The sequence below is a fragment of the Equus asinus genome, chromosome 18 (genome assembly GCF_041296235.1).
Source record: "Equus asinus isolate D_3611 breed Donkey chromosome 18, EquAss-T2T_v2, whole genome shotgun sequence".
Classification (NCBI taxonomy): Eukaryota; Metazoa; Chordata; class Mammalia; order Perissodactyla; family Equidae; genus Equus; species Equus asinus.
The window spans coordinates 28265904-28288216 of record NC_091807.1 but is presented as its reverse complement, the minus strand read 5'-3'; the positions used below and the strand labels follow the sequence as shown (position 1 = coordinate 28288216).

General features: G+C 36.6%; 2 protein-coding genes across 2 annotated transcripts; both read left to right on the top strand.

Moving 5' to 3' along the window:
* The first annotated feature begins 5 nt into the window (after positions 1–5).
* LOC123278329 (keratin-associated protein 21-1-like) lies at positions 6–676 on the top strand. Its single transcript, XM_070488660.1, has one exon. It carries the CDS (start codon positions 60–62, stop codon positions 372–374), a length of 315 nt encoding a protein of 104 aa, XP_070344761.1. The 5' UTR covers positions 6–59; the 3' UTR covers positions 375–676.
* Positions 677–10836: 10160 nt separating this feature from the next.
* LOC123278331 (keratin-associated protein 21-1-like) lies at positions 10837–11052 on the top strand. The gene has a single exon (XM_044751034.2). It carries the CDS (start codon positions 10837–10839, stop codon positions 11050–11052), a length of 216 nt encoding a protein of 71 aa, XP_044606969.2.
* The last annotated feature ends 11261 nt before the right edge of the window (positions 11053–22313 follow it).

Here is a 22313-nt window from a genome sequence, read left to right as displayed (position 1 = left end):
ACACACACACTTCAGAAACCTCCTCTTGCAACCCGCCTGAATTCTCTTCTCCTGACAACATGTGTTGCAACTACTATGGCAACTCCTGTAGCTATGGCTGCACATATGGCTATGGCTGTGGATTTGGCCCCCATTATGGCTGCAGTTATGGGACCGGCTATGGTTGTGGATACAGCCCCCTCTATGGCTGTGGTTATGGAACCAGATATGGCTGCGGATATGGCTGTGGATATAGCCCCCGTTATGGCTGTAGTTATGGAACTGGATATGGCTGTGGTTATGGCTCCAGCTATGGCTGTGGATACAGCTCTGGCTCTGGCTACTGTGGCTACAGGCCACTTTGCTATAGAAGATGTTATTCTTCTTGCTGTTAGAACATCACTATCCAAGCCTCCTTTACTTCTAAAATGACATGTCTAAAGATAGGTTGATACAGGGATCTGCACCCCTGACTTCTATATCCAGGAAATTACATGCTTGCTGGGGGCTTTGATGTCCAACTACCCATTTTTATAATGCCATCATTGTGGTCCCAGGCTCTGATGTATCATCTGACTATTTTCCAAATATTAGCCTTTATCCTTTGGTCTGTGATCTCTGTTATGTCTGTCTTGATGGTTCCAACATCCTACAGTGTGGCAAGTCATCTATTCTTAATAAAAACAGATCTTTGTTTGTAACAATTCTCTGTGTACTTGTTTGTGAATTACTCCTGGTTGAGATCTTATGGCCTCTTTTGAAAATTGGACTAAAAATAGGTTGCCTGAACTTGGGTTTTTCCTTGATAAAATACAGACATTTACTCTTATACTGATATCGTAAATAATGTGTTCTTCACCTCTTTCTTGTGTTCCACATGCTCAGACACTCACCTACCCAACCATGAGTCACAGAGTATTTCAGAACTGTGTTGTGGAAATTGTATGTTTCTAGAATGGAGCTGGAGGGGAAAAAAGGGGGAGGATTGACACCTATTCAGGAGGTTATGACAAAAATCTGAGGGAGAGGAGAGTTGGCTGAGTTCCTAAAGAATTACTGGAATGAAAGAGAGAATTTCCAGGGTTAATGAGATATTAGAAGCAGACTCACATGTTAAGCACATGAGTAATAAAAAACTAAGAAAAGGATAAGTTAGAAGAATAATATTCTGTCATAGCATCTGCATTTGATGGAAGTGCAAATAGATTTGTTTCTGTATGCTGAGGTTATGGAAATTGATTTAAGTCACTTAATTGACAAATATTTCTGAATATTGTTGAAAAGGAACCATGCTAGACATTGAAGACACAGTAGGAAAATTATAGATATCTTTCCCGCTCTCAGAGTGTTTCTATTGCAGAAGATGAAGATAAAAAAAAAAAAAGTAAAGAACAATTAAGATAAATTCAGACAGTTTATTGCTATGCAGGGAATAAAAGAGCTTAATGGGAAATAGAGTAAGGGCTGACGTTTTGGAGAGATAGTTTAGAAAGGTATTTTGAGGTTGTGATAAATGATCTGATGCCATTTGCTAAGAAGACCAGAATGGACAGTGGCAAGTATAAAAGGGGAAGAGAAGTTTATTAGGTTTTGGGTATGATCAGGGGGTGCCACATTTTCCACTGGAAAAGAGCAAGGTCTAGTGCCTCAGTGAGACAGATATAAAAATGGCATTAAAATTTCTGGTCTACTTTCTGCATCGGGGAGCCTACTACTTTGTTGGGTTCTGACTTTACTGTCCTTCCCTCGTCTAACCTTCCAACCCCTAACATTTAGATCCTACAACAGACAGAGCCTTTTAGATTCAGTTCTAACCAGCAGTGATAAATGTGTCACTGTCTCATCTCCAGGACAGCAGTTACTGCAAAAACTCTGACTCTGAGGTCCTTGGAGCTAGGAGACCCCACAAAATGGCCAATTCCAAGGAAGATGGCCCTGCCATCAAAACGATCCCTGAAGTGAGGTTATTCCCAGGGCATAATTTGTCCAACTGATGAAGAAACAGGAGTTCTCTTGAGGGCAGGACAATTTTCACAGCTGGAACATTTGTAAGTCAGATCTGAGGACTGACTGTGGTCTGAGTAACTCTGAGGTTAGCCTTACAAACAGGGGAAGGGAATTCTTATCATCATAGCTCCTTAAAAATCTAACTTATTGTTTCATCATGTTTCTTGTCATTGAAGGCATTTTGAAAAATGGAAGAGTATTACTTACTAACCACTTATAAGATAATTTATATATCCTGAAAAGGGTTTTAAGAAACTGTTTAGCATATTTTCAAAATCTGAAATGTTGTAACTCTTACTGAAAGAAAATTTGAGAGTTTCAGCTTCAGTGAAATGAGAAAATGGTGATAATTTTAAGAGAGACAGGGCTGATAAAATTAGAGAAAGTTTGCACATGTGCATGTGTGCACGTGTGGCATGGATTGATGAAGGCTGGCAAAAACGAACATTTCGCTTCACATGTCAAATCACACTGTGGAGGAAATGGAACAAAATTGATGTAAGTGAGTACTTTTCACAGAAGGATATGATTTAAGCTTTAAATCTCCTTCATGAGGAAACACAAAATCCTTTCCTTTGATGAGCTATTGAATACTTTAGAAACTCTAAATAGTAAAGTCAGTTGTTTGTTCTTTTAGCCATTTCACAAATCTTAAAAATCTGTGTTCCAGCTAGGTGTTGGGATTCGTACTGAGGACAGAGATATAAGACACATAGTTCTTTCTTCCAAGAATTCAACTATTCAGTTGAATACAAAATAGTAAATTATACGTTCACATTATTGCAGGCGTGTTTACAAATGTTATGGAGCTGCCGAGGAAGAATTCATGGGGAAACCTAAATCTGTCAGAATGTGGAAAGGGAAGGCTAGACAAGAGACAGAAATTTATTCCAGGGGAGGACAAGATATGAGCAGAGCCATAAAGGATGAGTTGAAATTGGTCAGTTACATGAGAAGGAAAATAAAATGAAAGGCAGAGGAATTTAGAAAAAGAAGTAAAATTGCTGGCAGCATATTGCTACAGTAGTAACCTCTATTGGAAAAATGATAATCAGTGGATACATCCATAGAGCAATTCTCAGCTTCTCGTAAGCTACACTGTCCAATCTTGTTGCCACTAGAGAGATGTGGCTACTGAGCACTTGAGATGTGGCTAGTCCAAAAGGAAATGCACTGTAAGTATAAAGTACACATCAGATTTCAAAGACAGTATAAAAGAAGAATGAAAAGTATATCAAGTAATTAAAAATATTTGTTATATATTGTGATAACATTTTGGATATATTAGGTTAAATAAAATATGCTATAAAATTAAATCACTTGTGTCTGTCTTTTTCATATGTGACCAGTGAAAAATTGTAAATTCTGTATGTGTTTTGTGACATATTTCTATTGTACAGTGTGGTTGTAGAAGGTTATAACAAGCTGGCCAAGAGAGGACTCTGGCTAGGAAGAGAGGTTGTGTAGGCCGCCAGCAAAGATCAGGCAATCTAGCCATGTTATCAACATACAGGGAGTAGATCATTCTGAGCCAGTAAGACCACAGTAGCCAGTGCTAAAGACTCCAGGGGAGTGCCTAGTAAGGACAAAGTTTTCATCTGAGATAGTTTATTCACTAAATGGGATTGATCAATTTGCCATTTGTTTAGGATACAGAAAAGATACATACTTGCCTTACATCATACACAAAAGAAATTCCATACTGATTAAAGTTCTAAACATGAAAGTTCATTTATTCAAGTACTAGAAGATGGTATAGACTTTCAGAAATGTCATAAGCCAGTTAGTAACTTGAAACTAGTCATGCTAGGAGTGTTTACCGCACGGAAATTGGCAAATCAAACCCCCTACCCACAGCAGAGGTCATTAAACGATTAACAGCACACCACTGCCCATATCCTTCCTGTCATTGAGAAGAAATGTATTTCTTTGAAAGTTTTGCAATATGTATGTATTAATCATGAGTCTGAAAAAGAAGAAAAAGAAAAAGGAAAGATCCATGGAAATTAATGAGGAAAGGCTACAGTATTGCTCTGTGTCCAGAAGTCTTTAGAATCTGCTTTAAGTTGATATCCATGTTCTCCTGCACATGAAACATTGTGGTTAACTGTTCTCTTCTTCTGTGAGATATCATTTCCTCAAGGTCATCCAAATGATCACACTTACAAAAAGAAAATTGTATAGATAGTGATTAAAAGCGTGGGTTCCAGAGTCCCACCACTTTCCCTGTAGTATAGGCTCCATCAGCTATTAGCTGTGTGATCATGGGCACATTATTTAACTCCTCTGAGCCTCAGTATACTCAAGGATAAAATGATAAAATAATGCTAGATCAGGATTGTTGCGAGTACCAAATTAAATAAAATATGCAAAGTTCTACCACTGTGAGAACACAGTAGATTTTGTATTATATTTATAATTAGGTTGCTTAATATAAAATTAAAGACATTTAACCATCTTTAACATACAAAATGACAATTTTATGTGGCTCAACCTTACACATTATGCTTAATATTGACAATATTTTGATAATCTCAGAATTTAATCCATAATGTCAATTTTCTCATGTCAAATACATAGGCACACTACCAAGTTAGATGTTTTGTACATCTATCATACATGTATCTCGTAATTATGAACTCTAACATATGCTGTGACACCAAGTAACTTGACATAATGTTTGTCATTGTATTTTTAGTAACAAATTAGTGGGTTTCAGAGGAGTAGCTTGTTTTCTGATGATCTGCTCCTGCTTTTTACTTTATCATCAAATTGTATTAATTACTTTAGAAGTTTCTATTGGATTTGGCAAAAGGTATGGGATCTTCAGTGAAGAATTGTTTTTGGTAGGGGGGATATGATAACAGTGAATATTGATTGCAGTAAATTGAAGATTGAATGGGTGAGGGAATTCAAAGCCTGAAAATACTCTAAGTTTTCAATAGCTTGTGGTGAAATGAGAGACTGGTCCAAAGGAAATGGTGATTCACTCTCCTTGGAGAGTTTCTAAAGCACAGAGCTTGTCCTTGAGCTCTAGCTACATATTTTTTATTCAATATTCTATGCCCTGGAATAGCACTTGCATGATGTAAGTACTCAAAAATTCTTGTAAAATTAAATTGTACTGTTCAATCACTGTCTAGAAAAACAATCAATGGAACAATGCAAATAAATATAGTCATGCTAAAGCTGTGTTGGGAAGAAAGCAGGTGACATGTTAAATGTGGAAAGAGTCATGGAGTTTGCAGGAATGGAGCCAATGCTGAACATATTTTAGTGGAGAAAATTGTAAAAGTGCGACAATCATAATTAGAAGACAAACCTGGGAATCTGAGGTCTTAGTTTGGCATGCAAGTTGCTGAGCTAGGGTGATTCTTCCTTACATCAACTAACATTTGAGAAGTCTAGAAAAGTTACCATAATTTCTACTCCAAATGTTTTATGTTATAGCACTAGTTGAAACAGTTCAACTCAACAACTAAACAGCTTAGAGTCCTTGAGCAAGACTTAACTATCCTTGACCTTTGTATTCTCATCTGTAACATGTGTATACAAATAACACAAATTCCTAATTTACTTTGTTTTTGTAAGAATCAAATGAGGTAATAAATGTAAGTGTGCCTCAAAACCTATAGAGGAAAATAGAAATGTTGTTATTTATTATTATTATTATTTTCTTACATAATTTCCCATACATTAAAATAATGATTTTTAGGGGCCCGCCTGGTGGTGTAGTGGTTAACCTGGTGTGCTCCACTTTGGTGGCCCAGGGTTCACAGATTCCAATCCCAGGAGCAGACCTAGCACCGCTTGTCAAGCCATACTGTGGTGGCATCTCACATGCAAAATAGAGGAAGATTGACAAGATGTTAGCTCAGCAACAATCTTCCTCAAGAAAAAAGAGCAGGATTGGCAACAGATATTAGCTCAGGGCCAATCTTCCTCACACACACATACACACACACACACACACACACACACACAAAGATTTTTACAGGTGGAAGAAATCTTATAGGCTCTCATTCAATAGTTAGCTAGTGCCTAGTTCTTTAGATTCACAGAAAATAAACACAAAATTATCAGCCTTAAATAACTCACAATTGACTGAGGGAATCAGGTATTTAAAATAGAGCATGCTAATACAACATATTCATTACCACAATAGAGTTAGGCACAGGGAGCTATGGAAGAACAGAGGAATTATTGCCTAATACATGTTATGGATGTCCAGGAATTCTTACATGAGGTATAGACTAAACTATCACACTGAAAATTTCCAAGCACTCTTAAATAGAGTGGATTATATTGCACTGGACAAAATCATGGGTGCATACCCTTGTGTTGCACGAGTTCAGGTCTTTTTCATCTCACCTGTTTCCTGCTCCAGCCCCCACTGCAATGGCCATTCTACCTGGGATCCATCCACTTTCTTGTGGGTATAACCTAGGAAAGCCTCACCTTATGCCCTTGCTGTTTGCGTCTCATTTCCAGTCTGGGCCCATTCCTGTTGATGCTAAGATGTGAGATGCTAGAGCATCTCCCAGTGCCCAAGTATGTTGACCTGGAATTGCAGGAGAGTTGATGTTCCCTGGAGTGAAAATCTAAAATAGGCTTGGTACATTCCACAAGATATACTTGTTCATTCATAATTCTTATGACTAGCTAAAGGCCATATCCTGGACACAACTATCTGAAAAAAATTGTTGTCCTTAGAATCATGAGCTTTTTAAAAATGAAAATTGCTGTGGTAATGAGGCGACAGAGTCTAGGTTGTGTGTCCCACCCATTTCTGGTAGTATATAAAGGTCTCAGGGCAAAAGATGACATTCAAACTTCAGAAACCTCCACTTGCTCCTCTGTAGAACCTCCACCTCTAGACATCATGTGCTTCAACTCCTACAGAAACTCATGTGGTAGCTGCAGCTATGGCAGTAGCTATGGTTCTCGATACGGCTGTGGATATAGCTGTGGGTACGGCTCTGGATATGGCTGTGGTTGTGGCTATGGATATGGCTCTGGCTCTGGCTGTCTCTCTGGCTGTGGATACAGGTCTGGCTATGGCTCTGCCTACTGTGGCTACCAGCCTTTCTTCTATAGAAGATATTATTCTTGCTGCTAGAATGTAACTGCAGTGCACCTTTTCCTGTAAAATGATCATTCTAAGGCCATATCTGTTACAAATTTTCACAATCATACTGCATCCCACTGAATAGAGAGTAGTCAGAGCCTGCAGAAAACTGATTGTCTTCTTGAAAGTCTTGTTTGTTATTGAGAGGGCCTGAGCTACTCCATGATGTTTCTGGAAGGCAGAAGACCTCATTTTGGCCAAAGTCCAAGTGTAAACCCACTATCTTTTTAGTCTATGTTTCTATATTGTGATTATTTCCAAATAAATGTTTCATCGGTTCTAACAAGTTTGTGTATCTTTTGTGTCAGATATGTTATTGACTCTTATTTTTGTATTCTATTTCTGTGACCTCCTCAGCAGGGCTAATGCTCAGCTGTTCATTCCAATTGTGTATATCTAGCTTCCATTCTGATTGGTCACTACCCGTAACATACTGAATGTTACACATCTTGAATTTTATCCCTGAAAAAATGGCTCCTTATTGGCTAAATCTTGTGTTCTTAATTCATTTTACTTGAGGGTTTGTTATTAAGCATTTGTGTTTCATAACCCTGGATCTACCCATTTATTTCTTTCCATATTAATCAGCACTCATATACTCATCAACAATACTCATCAACATGTGCACCCATACAGACAGACAAATCCCTCAGAAAAATCTGCTTTGGGAAAATGATAATGGTGAAAAAAATGTGTTGGAAAGTTCAACAGTTAATGAGCCTGGATTTGAGTGGTGGCATCAATAATGAAAAGGAACAGATGGTTATCAGGGACTCAGTGAAGGTATAACCTATAAGATCTTAGACATCAACAGTGAAGGAGAAGGGAGAAAAGCCTAGACTAGATAATTTCTAAAGATTATGTATTTCTTCTTAGCACTTAGAATTGTGGGAACTGAGGGTAGTATATACATTTATATATCTGAAAGACTGGTATTGCAAAATTAGTAAGACTAGTATTGTTAATGTGCTCTGTGTCCTTCTAGAGATGTTAAATATGGTGAATTGAATGGATGATCTCAACACAAGAGCCCTTCTTAATATGTGACAAAATCAGAAAGAAGAATGACTTCCTCTTTAAGTGCTCTATCACCGGGTGTGTCTAAACCCATGCAGGATCACCCACTACTAGGGTGATTTTAGGAGGAAATTATAAACTCAAGGAGAGGGGTGGAATTAACAAATCTTACATATCTATTTCTGTCTCCACTTTGTTCTAGGATACTGTACGTTACATATGAATTTGAGCCTCGAAGACAGATTGTAAAAATGGTGATGCTGACACTGGGAAAATACAGAACTGGAATCTTTTATGTTTCTATAACTGGGAGGAGAAGGCAAGTTATAATATTTTGGCTTTGGAAATCCTATCTTCATTTGAGATGTAGAAAGACTGTCAGAACTTGAGTCAAAATTTGACCACCCCGGGTTAAATAAATTCGGTGTTCCGAGAATCCCTTGAATCTTGAAAGATATTGTAGGCTTGAGAAAAAGAAGGGCAAAAAATGATGGATGGATAGATTGTTATTCTTGAAGAACTATTTCTTATGAGTTAGATGAATAAGTAGTCTCATTCATCAAACATTTATTAAGCTACTAATAAAGGACATTTTATTTTGTTCTATGAATAGAGAACTAAAATATTTCATCCTTGCTTTCTAAAAGTGTGGAAAAGACAAAAAAACCTCACAAGCTACAAAGATCTGAATATTGCTATGATACAATTGTAACAGGACTGTTAAGGAAATAAAGAGGAAAAAATCAGAAGAGAGCCCAGGACTAAGAGTAAATAGAGAGAAGGGTCAGGAATATTTCTGAAAGAGAGACAAACTTCTAGCTGAAATATGAAGGATGAATAGGAGTTGGTTAATCTTACAAGAAGGGAAAGAGGCTCTGGACAGGAGAGAAAGAGGAAATATATTTTGGAAAATGTCCATGCGCTGAAACTTTGTTGCCATAGGTGTTATCTATCCTGGAGAAAATGTTATCACTAGTTGGGCTTAAGGAATAAATTCACAGGTTTGGGTAGGCTGAACTCTAAGGTGACCTCCCATGACATACACTTTTGTAGAGTCCCTTCCCCTTCAGTGTGAGCAGGACCTGTAACTCGCTTCTAACCTTGACAAAGATGATGAGCTATCACTCTTGTGATTGTTATGCTTGGGGTTGGCAGATAAAAATCAAGATGAATAAAAATGAATTTCAGATAAAATCAGATAACTTTTTAGTATGTTTCATGCAATATTTGGGATATACTTGCAAATCTGGCAACTCTAGGTAAGTTATACAGCAAAGAGATTTTTCAGATGTCCTGGCTAACACCTTGATTGCAATATTGTGAGACCCTGAGCAGAGATCCCAGTTAGGCTGTGCTTAGACTCCTGATCCACCCAGACTGTAAGATAATAAATAGGTGTTGTTCTAAGCAGCTGTTTTTGTGGTAACTTACAACAGGCTTCCCGTACTCTTCTCTGAATTATCTAGTATAGGAGGTATGGTTGATTTAGATGATGTGAACATCATCTTTGCATATCAGCGGAGATCAAGGGACAAGTCATACCAATGGGTATCAAGGAGAGAGGACTCTGGGTTAAAGTGAAAGACTGAGAGGCACTCTTAGCTGTACTTGATGGGACTGGCCTGTTAACACAACACTGAAATAAACTTTATTTAGGAGCCAAAGTGACATTGGGAATAATGAGAGACTCTGAAGCATGTGGGGATTTTATAACAGAGTAATTTCACAGAGAAATGGGTCACCATAAGAAGCAATAAGCTCTCTGTTACAGCAAGTGTTCAAGTGTCCAGTGATTAGAAAGGCAGACTTTATGTAGAATAACAAAGAAGAACAAATACTTGATCTTGGTAATATGTTAGCTGTGTGACTCTCAGTAAATTTCCTATCCTCTTTGTAGCCCAATTTCCATACTATTAGTTACCTACATTTTTCACATTTTCATTGGGATCAAACAGATTAAAATGTCTAAAGGAAATGTGTGATTTAAAAAATATTCAAGAGTGTTACTACAAAGGATGTTTTTTTCGTGTGTGTGTTGTTCTGGTTTGAACTGAACGACCATATAGAGTCGATAAAAATTTATCGAAAGAATTGCTATTGGGGTGATATGTTATCAGAATACTATATTCATGAGTATTTGGATTCATAAAAATTTTATGACATAAAATATTGAGGGTTTTCTGTATAGGACAGCATTGAGCTCTAATGAAATCTCCTATAAAACAATTAGCAATTATTAAGATGGCCAAGATAATTAGTCAAGTCCATGCTAACAGTTGCATTTCCAAACATAAACTTCCCTACCTTTCATGGAGCCTTGTTTCACAAAATCTATTTTTGTTATCATGTGTTCAGATTATTGGATAATTGATGGAAATTTTCCTTATAGATTTATAATTGGCTGAAAAGAACACTTGAGTGGTAGAAAACAAACATGGTTCCCCAATAAAACTGGAGACTCTATAATAATGGGTTCATTTAAGACAGATGCTGTCTCTGTGAAAAGACCAAGTCCTCTCATTATCAATTGACAGGAGAGATTTGCACATACTAGGTATTAAGTAAATATTTATTGCATGAATCACAAAACTGATGGTATTCCCTGGCCCTTCCTGTAGGTATAGAAAGGTTCCAGGGTCATAGGTGACATTTAAACTTCAGAAGCATTCTTTTGCCTGTCAACTGAAACTTCATCCTCTGCCACCATGTGTTGCAACTATTATGAGAATTCCTATGGGGGCTGTGGATATAGCTGTGGCTCTGGCTGTGGTTATGGCTGTGACTATGGTTCCAGATATGCCTGTGGCTATGGCTGTGGCTATGGTTCCAGATATGGCTGTGGATATGGGTCTGGCTATGGCTGTGGTTGCTATACTTACCAACCATTTTGCTACAGAAGATGTTATTCCTCTTGCTGCTAGAACATCATTCTAGAATATCCTATACCTCTGAAATAATGTTTGAAGATTAACTCTTTTCCTCCAAGGAATGCCCCATTTTATCATCTCTGCAGTCAAGTAAGGATTGTATACTACCTATGTTTACTTCAAAGAACCTCTTTGTTATTAAGGAATTATAAATGTTTCTGTTATGTTACAAGAAGACAGAAGATTTGATTCTGATAATGTTCAAAATGTGAATTCTTGGTTCTCCTATTCTATGGTTTTAGTATTGTCCATGAACATAAATCCTTTATAGTTGGAGGAAATCATACTTTTAAATAAACAAATTGCATTTGTTCCTGCAAGTAATTGTATTTTTTCAGGGGGACAGAATCATCACTAACATTAGTATTTGTGGCCTCTCTGGAAAGTTGGCCAACCACTGTGCTAGCTTACTGTTCGGATTATTTATTCCTTCATCTGCTACTTATTTAGTGTCCATTCTTTCACCAGTACCACATGGTTTTGTTTACTGCAGGGTTGTAGTAACTCTTGATTCTAGGTGTTGTGAAGCCTCCAACTTTGTTATTTTTCAAAATTATTTTGGTTATTCTAGTTCTTTTGCTTTCCACCTAAACATTAAAATCAGCCTGTAAATATCTACAAATATATTCTGCTGAGACTTTTATTGGGATTGAGTTGAATCTATACGTCAATTTTGGGAGAATGGACAGCCAATCAATGTTGTTTTCCAATCCATGAACATGGTATACCTCTGCATATATTTTGGTCTTCTTTGATTTCTGTGGTGGACTCTAATGCAACATTGAACAAGAATGACTATCTTTGTATTCAGAGGATATATTCTAGTGGGGGAGACAGACAAAAGTTTAAAAAACCAATCAGACATCTAAATAACTAAATAAAAATAAATAAGTAAAAAGTTATAGTTTAATAATCACTAATAAACTTGATTTGTTATGAAAAATCTTATAGTCTGCCAAAGCTCACACAAGAAGAAATAGACAATCTTAATAAGACTATATCTATTAAAAAATTGAATCTATAATTAATAACCTTTCAAAAAGCACCAAACCCATATGAGGTCACTGGTAAATTCTACAAGACTTTTTTGGAATAAATTATACCTATTTGCTACAATCACTTCCAGAAGATAAAAGCAGAGGGAATACTTCCTAACTCATTCTATGAGGCCAGCTTTGCCCTAATATTAAACCAGATAAGGATACTACAAGAAAAGAAAACTACAGACTGATATCTTAAATGAACATAGATGCAAAGATTGTTAACAAAATATTAACAGATTGAATCCAGCAATATACAAAAAGAATTATACCCCGTAACCACGTGTGATTTGTCCCAATTATGCAAAGCTGGCTTAACACTTAAAAATCAATTAGTGGGGGTTTAGATATGAAATTAAAAGCATAAAATGTGAGAGGAGGGGAGGAAGAGTAGAGCTTTTAGACAGAGTTCAAACTAAAGAGACCATCAACTCAATGTAGATTGCTATATACGTAGATTACTATACATGAACCTCATGGAAATCGCAAACCAGAAAGCTATAAAAATAAATACACAAAAAATTAAGAGAAAGGGAGCCAAACATAATACTAAAGTCATCAAACCGCAAGGGAAGAAAACAAGAGAAGAAAAAAGAAATGGAGAAGAACAACTAAAAGACCCAGAGGAAAAATAATAAAATGGCAATAAGTGCACACTTATCAATAGATACTTTAAATGTCAATGGACTAAATGCTCCAATCAAAAGGCATAGCATGGCTTATTTGATAAAAAAACAAGGCCCATATATATGCTGCATACAAGAGACGCACTTCAGACCTAAAGAAACTCACGAACTGAAAGTGAAGGGATGGAAAAAGATACTCCATGCAAATGGCAAAGAAAAGAAAGCTGGGGTAGCAATACTTATATCAGACAAAATAGACTTTAAAACAAAAACTGGAACAAGAGACAGAGAAGGACACTACATAATGATAAAAAGAAAAATCCAACAAGAGGATATAACACTTGTAAATATCTATGCACCCAACATAGAAACACCTAAATATATAAAGCAATTATTAACAGACATAAAGGGAGAAATAGATAGTAACATAATAATCATAGGGGACTTTAACACTCCACTTACACCAATGCATAGATCATCCAAACATAAGATCAATAATGAAACACTGGTCTTAAACAACACATTAAATCAGATGGACTTAGTAGATATATATAGAACATTCCATCCAAAAACTACAGAATACACTTTCTTTCCAAATGCACATGGAACATTCTCCAGGATTGATCGCATATTAGGCCACAAAACAAGTCTCAATAACTTTAAGAAAATTGAAATGATACCAAGGATTGTTTCTGACCACAAAAATATGAAACTAGAAATCAGCTACAGGAAGAAAATCAGAAAAACCACAAACATGTGGAGATTAAACAAAATGTTACTGAACAATGACTGGGCCAATGAAGAAATCAAAAATTACCTGGAGACAAATGAAAATGAAAACACGACATGCAAAAATCTATGGGATGTGGCAAAAGCAGTCTAAGAGAAGTTTATAGTGCTTCAGACCCACCTCAACAGACAAGAAAGATCCAAAATAAACAATCTAACAGGGCACCGAAAGGAACTGTAAAAAGAAGGACAAACAAAGCCCCAAATCAGTAGAAGGAAGGAAATAATAAAAAACAGAGCAGAAATAAATGAAATAGAGACTAAAAACAAACAAAAAAAAGGACAAAAGCAATGAAACCAAGAGCTTGGTCTTTGAAAAGACAAACAACATTGACAGACTCTTAGCTAGACTCACCAAGAAGAAAAGAGAGAAGGCTCAAATAAATAAAATCAGAAGTGAAAGAGGAGAAGTTAGAACAGACATCTCAGAAATGCAAAAGATTATAGGAGAATACTATGAAAAGCTATACACCAACAAATTGGATAATCTGGAAGAAATGGATGAATTCTTCAAATCATACAAAACTAAATCAAGAAGAAATAGGGAATTTAAACAGATCAATCACCAGCAAGGAGATTGAAACAGTAATCAAAAACTTCCCCCAAAATGAAAGCCCAGCACCAGACGGCTTCCCTGGTGAATTCTACCAAACATTCAAAGAAGATTTAATACCTATCCTTCACAAACTCTTCCAAAAAATTGAAGAGGAGGAGAAGCTTCCTAACTCATTCTACCAAGCCAACATTACCAAAACCAGATACCAAAACCTGATACCAAAACCAGAGAACATTGCAAAAAAAGAAAATTACCGGCCAGTATCACTGATGAACATCGATGAAAAAATTCTCAACAAAATACTAGCAAATTGAATACAACAATACATTAAAAAGATGATACACCATGATCAAGTGGGATTCATTCCTGGGATGCAGGGATCATTCAACACCCACAAATCAATCAACGTGATACACCACCTTAACAAAATGAAGAATAAAAATCACACGATCATCTCAATAAAGGCAGAGAAAGCATTCGAAAAGATACAGCATCTATTTATGATAAAAACTCTGAATAAAATGGATATAGAAGGAAAGTATCTCAACATAATAAAAGCCATAAATGACAAACCCACAGCTAACATCACGCTCAATGGAGAAAAACTGAAAGCTATCCCTTTAAGAACAGGAACCAGACAAGCATGCCCACTTTCACCACTCTTATTTAACACAATATTGGAAGTCTTAGCCAGAGCAATCAGGCAAGAAAAAGAAATAAAAGGGACCCAAATTGGAAAGGAAGAAGTGAAACTGCTACTATTTGCAGATGACATGATTTTATATATAGAAAACCCTAAAGAATCTACCAAAAAATTTTTAGAAATAATAAATGAATATGGTCAAGTTGCAGGAAACAAAATCAACATACCAAAATCAGCTGAGTTTTTATATACTAACAATGAAGTAGCAGAAAGAGAAATTAAGAATACAATCCCACTTACAATTGCAACAAAAAGAATAAAATATCTAGGAACAAACTTAACCAAAGAAGTGAAAGATCTGTACACTGAAAATTATAAAACATTGTTGAAAGAAATCTCAACAACAAAAAAACTAACAACTCAATTTAAAAATGGGCAAAGATCTGAACAGATATTTCTCTAGGGAAGATATACAGATGGCCAACAGGCACATGAAAAGATGTTCAATATCATTAGCTATCAAATGCAAATAAAAACTACAATAAGATATCACCTCACTCCCATCAGAATGGCTATAATTAACAAGAGAGGAAACAATAAGTGTTGGGGAGGATGTGGAGAGAAGGGAACCCTCATACACTGCTGGTGGGAGTGCAAACTTGTGTAGCTACTATGGAAAACAGTATGGAGATTCCTCAAAAAATTAAGAATAGAGCTACCATATGATCCAGCTATTCCACTGCTTGATATTTTTCCAAAGAACATGACATTGTGAGTTCATAAAGATACATGAACCCCTATGTTCATTGCAGCATTATTCACAATAGCCAAGGCTTGGAAGCAACATAGGTGCCCACCAAGGGGCAAATTGACAAAGAAGATGTGGTATATATACATAACGGAATACTACTCAGCCATAAGAAATGATGAAATCCAGCCATTTGTGACAACATGGATGGAACTTGAGGGTATTATGCTACGTGAAATTAGTCAGAGGGGGAAAGTCAAACACAGTATGATCTCACTCATAAGTAGAAGATGAAAACAACAACAAACAAACATAGAAACAGAGATTGGGTTGGTGGTTACCAGAGGGGAAGGGGGAGGGAGGGTGAAAGGGGTGATTACGCGCACGTGTGTGGTGATGGATGGTAATTAGTCTTTGGGTGGTGAACATGTTGTAATCTACACAGAAATCAAAATATATAATGATGTGTTCTTGAAATTTATATAATGTTATAAACAAATGTTATTGTAATAAAAAAACCCAATTAATGTAATCCATTACATCAATAACCTAAAGAAGAAAAATCACATGATCATATCAATAAATGCAGAAAAAGCATCTGATAAATCCAGCACCCATTCATGATAAGGACTTTGAGTAAAGAGGAATAGGGAGAAACTTCCTCAACTTGATAAAGAATATCTGCAAAGAACCTACAGTTAATATCATACTTAATGAAGCTTTCCCACCAGGATCAGGAACAAGGCAAAGATGTCTGCTCTCATTCCGCCTTTTCAACATCATAGTGGAAGTCTTTGCTGATGCAACAAGACAAGAAAAGGAAACAAAAGATATACTGATAAGGAACGAAAAAATAAAACTGTATTTCCCACAGATGACATCATTGCCTGCGCAGAAAATCTGAAAAAATTGACAAAAAAACTTCTTGAACAAATAAGAAATTATAGCAGGTTTGCAGTGTAAAAGGTTAACATACAAAAGTCAATTGCTTGTCTACATATCAGCAGTAAATATGTGGAATGTGAAATTAAAAACATAATAACAATTACAGTAGCAGCTCCCAAAACAGAATACTTAGACATAAATCTTAAAAAATATGTACAAGATTTATGAGGAAAACCACAAAACCCTCATAAAGTAAACAAAGGAAAACTAAATAAATTGAGGGGTATTATTCCAGGTTCATGGATAGGAAGACTCAATATTGTCAAGATATCAGTTCTTTCCAACTTGATCTGTAGATTCAGTGCAATCCCAATTAAGATCCCAGCAAGTTATTTTGTGGATATCAACAAACTGATTCTAAAGTTTATATGGAGAGGGAAAAGCCCCAGAATAGTTAACACAATACTGAAGGAGAAGAACAAAGTTGGAGGACTGACACTACCTGACTTCAAGACTTACCGAAAAGCTACAGTCAGCAAGACAGTGTGATATTAGTGAAACAATAGACAAATTGATCAAAGGAATTGAATAGAGAGCTCAGAAATAGACTCACAAAAATGTAGTCAACTGATATTAGAGAAAGGCACAAAGGAAATACAATAAAGAAAAGATAGTCTTTTGAGCAAATGGTTCAGGATCAACTGGACATTCACATGCAAAACATGAATCCAGAAACAGACCTTGCACTTTTCAAAAAAGTTAACTCAAAATGGATCACACACCTAAATGTAAAATGTAAAACTATAAAACTTCCAGAAGATAACAAAGAAGGAAATCTAAATAATGTTGTGTTTGGCAATCACTCTTTAGATACAAAACCAAAGGCATGATCCATGAAAGAAAGAATCGATAGGCTGGACTTCATTAAAAGTAAAAGCTTCTGCTCTGTGAAAGACAATGTCAAGGGAATGAGAAGACAAGCCACAGACTGGGAGCAAATATTTGCAAAAGACACATCTGATAAAGGACAGTTATTCAAAACATACGAAGAATTCTTAACTCAACAAGAAGAAAACAAATAACCCAATTAAAACATGGGCCAAAGGTGTTAACAGACACCGCACCAAAGAAGATATGGGAATGGCAAATAAGCATACAAAAATGGCACAGATGTCCCACTCTGGTGGAAGATGCTGCTAATGAGGGAGGCTAAGAGGATGGGGGCATATAAAAATCTCTGTGCCTTCTGCTGAGTTTTGCTGTGAACATAAAACTGCTCTAAAAAGTTTAAAAAAAATCATATGGTGCTGTTTCAGACAGGAAGATCGTGTTAAGTGTCTGAAGAAGTGACAACTAAGCTGATATTTGACAAATGGGTAGATGTCAGAGCTGGAGGAAGGATGATCCAGGCAGAGGCAACAAGCGTAAAGGCTTTAAGGTGATAGGAATTTAGTGCTTAGGGACTGTAAGGACGTCCATGTGACAGGAGAGCAGAAAGAGTCAAGGCTGTAGAGGCAGGTAGCAGCCAGATCACACAGGGTCTTGTATTACAATAAGTTAAGATTTGCTTGGATTTTATCTTAAGATATTTATTGGTTTATACAGCCATTTGTTCTCATGTTTGAAACCTCTTCATTCTTTTTCTGCTTCTTTATCACATTTCATATCAATACAAATTCAAACCATTTCTATGTGTGTAGTTCGGACTATGGAGGAAAAGAAGAAAAGTGTCTTTTTTAGAGGATACTGGAATAGTTGAGGGGATATATCGCATGGTCTGGACTTGGAAATGTGCAAGGGCAGCTCAGAGCATGAGGGGAATGGAAGAGGAGGCTAAAAGAGGGAATACTTAAAGTGTGTACCTCATAGTACTTTGCGATGAGGGCACTATTTTTTCCCCATATTTTAAATACTTGTTACATGGAAGATAGATTAATATTGGTCTCCTGGTTCCAGGAGCCAGAATTAGATGAACATGTTTGGAATTTTAAGGAGGCTAACTTCTCAATATGTGACAGTTCTCTAAACCTAATAGCCCAAAATGGATTTCGGTGCCAGAAGGGGTTATCCTGCTCTCAGGGTGTCTGAGTATGGGCTACATTACTACTTATTCTGGATGTTATGAAGAAATTAAAACACAAGGAGCCAGATAGATCTGTCTGACCCTTAACACCTCTTTCTACTCTAATTAAAAAAGAAAAGTTGATCCTATAATTTAAACAATGCCTGCAAGGCATAGCGTCAGCTGTAATGTTCTGAGAAAAAGTGGTAATATTATTAAAAATAATAGGAAAGAAGTGAAAAGAAAAACTTTTTATAGATTTGGAAGACGGCTAGAGATGATGAGCATTTTTTTAATATCTTATCCTGTAGGAGAGAGACGAGGGATGCTGGCTGAGGTGCAGAAATAGCAACCATATTTGGAAGGTAAGGCTATAGTATTGGCAGAACTTCCAACTGGGGAGAAGGTAAGATAGAAATACTTTATATTAACCAAAGGCTGTATTAGAGATTTCATGGAGGATATACCAGGGAGGAATCAGGGAAAGAAATATTGTGTATGCAAGGATCTTAAGTTACACTAGGAAACTCCTTATCATGGATTCTGAGAGATTTGGGTTGTATAGAAACTGCTAACAAAAAGAGATTTCACAATAAAATGGAAGCATTTAAAACAAGAAGTTGAGAGTTCCCCAACACTGAAACTGTTCAAGGAGAGTTTACTTGTAAATCTCTGGAGAACATTATATATTGTATGTTAGACCAAGAAAACTTGGAAATGCGATTTTGACTTGGAATCGAACCGTTCTGAGCCTCAGCCTTTGTTAAATGATATTTATACTTCAAAATTTGTTACTTTCACCAAATGGCTTCAAGGCTTAAATAGACATCTGAAAAGGGAATGTTTTCGGCTGGTAAAGCATTTTACAGATAGAGAATGCTACCTAGTTGTGTGAGACGTTGGACCAAATCACATTTTGACTCAGCTTGAATTGACGTCTAAGTGGAAATAGGGTAAAGACGGAAAAAGTGTATTTGCTATCAGCTGATTCTCATTGAAGTTTTAGAATGTGATCTCATGAATCAGGAGGGGCCCCTTTATAAGGACACATTGCTCACCTGTACTGAAATCTTCAATCGCAATACAGCCACACTTCCAAACAGCAACTGACTTTACTTTTACATAGCAATCCGATGACAATCTTGGAATGCAGAAATTTGCTTTCTCTCTATTAAATATATAGGCGTGTTCCCAGGGTAGGTGCTTATAATTTCAATAGATGTTCATGATTACTGAGCTTCAAAATATGCTATGAGGCCAAGCCCTGTGATGTAATTGCTTGATACTGCATTTTTCCAAAAGTATTATTTAAAATGCTTCAGGCAAGGTGCAGTGAAGCCAATCACATGTTAGTTCATTTTCCAAGGGAGTTGGGTCGCTTTTGAAAAGTCGTTATGAAAAACATTAATTAGCACACATATGGTTTAAACCAGAGCAAACATTAAAGTAAACCTTAAACTTTTAGTATAATAAATATATCAGTTCAGGGCTGGCCCCGTGGCCGAGTGGTTAAGTTCGCGCGCTCCGCTGCAGGCGGCCCAGTGTTTCGTTGGTTCGAATCCTGGGAGCGGACATGGCACTGCTCATCAAACCACGCTGAGGCAGCGTCCCACATGCCACAACTAGAAGGACCCACAATGAAGAATATACAACTATGTACTGGAGGGCTTTGGGGAGAAAAAGGAAAAAAATAAAGTCTTTAAAAAAAAAAAAATATATCAGTTCAAGTAAATATCGATATTTGAAAAGCTGTTGCTATTTTCGAATCGGATAAAAGAAAGGGAGGAAAGAAATAGGATATATTGAGTCTTCTCTCTATATCAGGATCTGTGCTACACTCTGTATTTCTTATATATATTTTATAGACCTTTTGACAAATTTTTAAATACATGTAGTTATTTTTATTCCCATTTAGCAGTTGCAGAAACTGAGGTTTATAAATTTGAGGACATTTTCCATGATCAAATAGTTAGTAAATGGCTCAGGCAGGAAATGAATCAATCTGTTTGCCATGGAAAGCTATTTCTCTTACCGAGTTTCTGAACTCAGAAGAGAGGTGTATCAGTTATCAATTTACTGTCTCAGCTTCAAATTCATCCTTCAATATATGCTCTGTGATAACAGATGGGATTCCTTCAAGCATTTCTCCTTTAATGTGAGCACGGCATTAAGCTTTCTCAGTAGGGGGTGCTGGAGGAACATTGCAAGAGAAAGCAGTTTTCTAGCATTGTTTGCTGCAGCACTGGAGGGAAGTGGGGGGTATTAGCAGTGTGGATGTAAGGAGATCTGATGAAGCTCCACTCAGCCATGGGTCCAGAATGTGGTAGATCCTCAGTGATGTTTGAGCTTCAGATGGGCAATAACTTTTATTTGGCCCTCTCTAAATGGAAACTAGCATCCTGAAGACTTCCTGTCCATGAGCCTGCTCTCACAGACACCCAGATTCCCTCGACAAGTTGGCCCCTGCATAGTCCGCCTGTGCCCCAGAGCTTCCCAGACCCTTTACACACCCACAAGACCAGTTGCTAATTGCTTTTCATCATCTGCACTCCAGAAAGTTGTCTCCTGCTTGCTTAGTGACTGCAGAACAGCTCTGGCCTGGCCAAACCAGTGAGCTTCTCTGCTTTTCAGTGGGTTGAACTACCCTTCCAAGTTTTTTCTTCCTTGAATACCCTCCCACATCCATAGGGTACCACATAGAAGTTGTATCTTATAATTACTCTTTTATCATAGTTTAATAACTTTTTGCATTAAACTTTCCCTGTTTAACCTACTGTGTGGTTTCTGTCTCCTGATTAGACCCTGACTGATGCAGAGATTTTTAGTTTCCGGAGTCATTTGTGCATATTTGGTAGTTGAATCAGTGGTAGCAGACATGAGGAGTTAGTGTGTAAAGTGAAAAGCAATGATGGAGGATAAAGTAACAATAAGAAGCCCAAAACTTAGGGAAAAGTAACGAAAGACTTGGCAATGAAAGAGACGTCATGGACCAAAAGCCCATTCATCAGGGAAACAATGGGAAAAGATGCTATCAAATTAAAAGTAAGGATAAATAAGAAATACCATGGAAAGGGTGACTTTTAGTTGTCTATTAGTGTCATGATTGCAAGGTATCCAACAAAATAGTATAGCTAAGTATCATTATTGAAATAATGTTTGTAGAAGACAGGTTAAAATAAAATAAAAAAATTATTGCAGAATCTGGAAGTGTTAATTATTGTTTGATTACATTTCAGTGGGAAGCATGGATATATAGCACAAATATGGGAGCAGTGTGAGAAAACTCACAAAGACTTGCATTTAAGAACTGGACTTTAACAAACAGCTAAAGTCCTTGTTGAATCGAGGCATTTTTCTCATTTTAAATTAGAACTTTTGGAAATGTTTTCCTTTTTGTTCAAATAATAAATAATAATTCTTACATAACTTACCCATTAGGAGTTTAACAAAAATTTTTGTCCCAGAGAAAGAAGAGAATGTTATAACCTGACTGGAAAAAGAGAGAATAGATAAGCTTTCCTTCAGAGAAGGAGAATATTTCAGGTAGTGAATATAACATGTTGAAATACTCAATTCCTTGTCCCAAATCCATGAAAAGTACTTTAGAGTGATTTAGGAAAGAAAAAAAAGGAACCAAGTTGATATGATGATGAAGGGGATATTAATAGCAGGGAGTAGAACTTTGTATTTAATAGATGATTTCCAAGACATTGAAAGAGCAAAATAATAAACATGTATTTATAGGTCAAACATATTTTGGTGATGTGTTATGTCCTTGTCATGCAAGGCAATTATGGAAGATAAAATTATGGTTGCATTAGCTTGGGTGCTTAGAAAATGTATCTTTATTTTAAGCCTTGAGAAAATTCCTAGGATAGCAGTAAATAAATTACGACATTCCCAACA

Bases quoted from the DNA above. Each gene is read 5' to 3' on its own strand.
- LOC123278329 (XM_070488660.1), top strand. From the start codon at position 60: ATGTGTTGCAACTACTATGGCAACTCCTGTAGCTATGGCTGCACATAT.
- LOC123278331 (XM_044751034.2), top strand. From the start codon at position 10,837: ATGTGTTGCAACTATTATGAGAATTCCTATGGGGGCTGTGGATATAGC.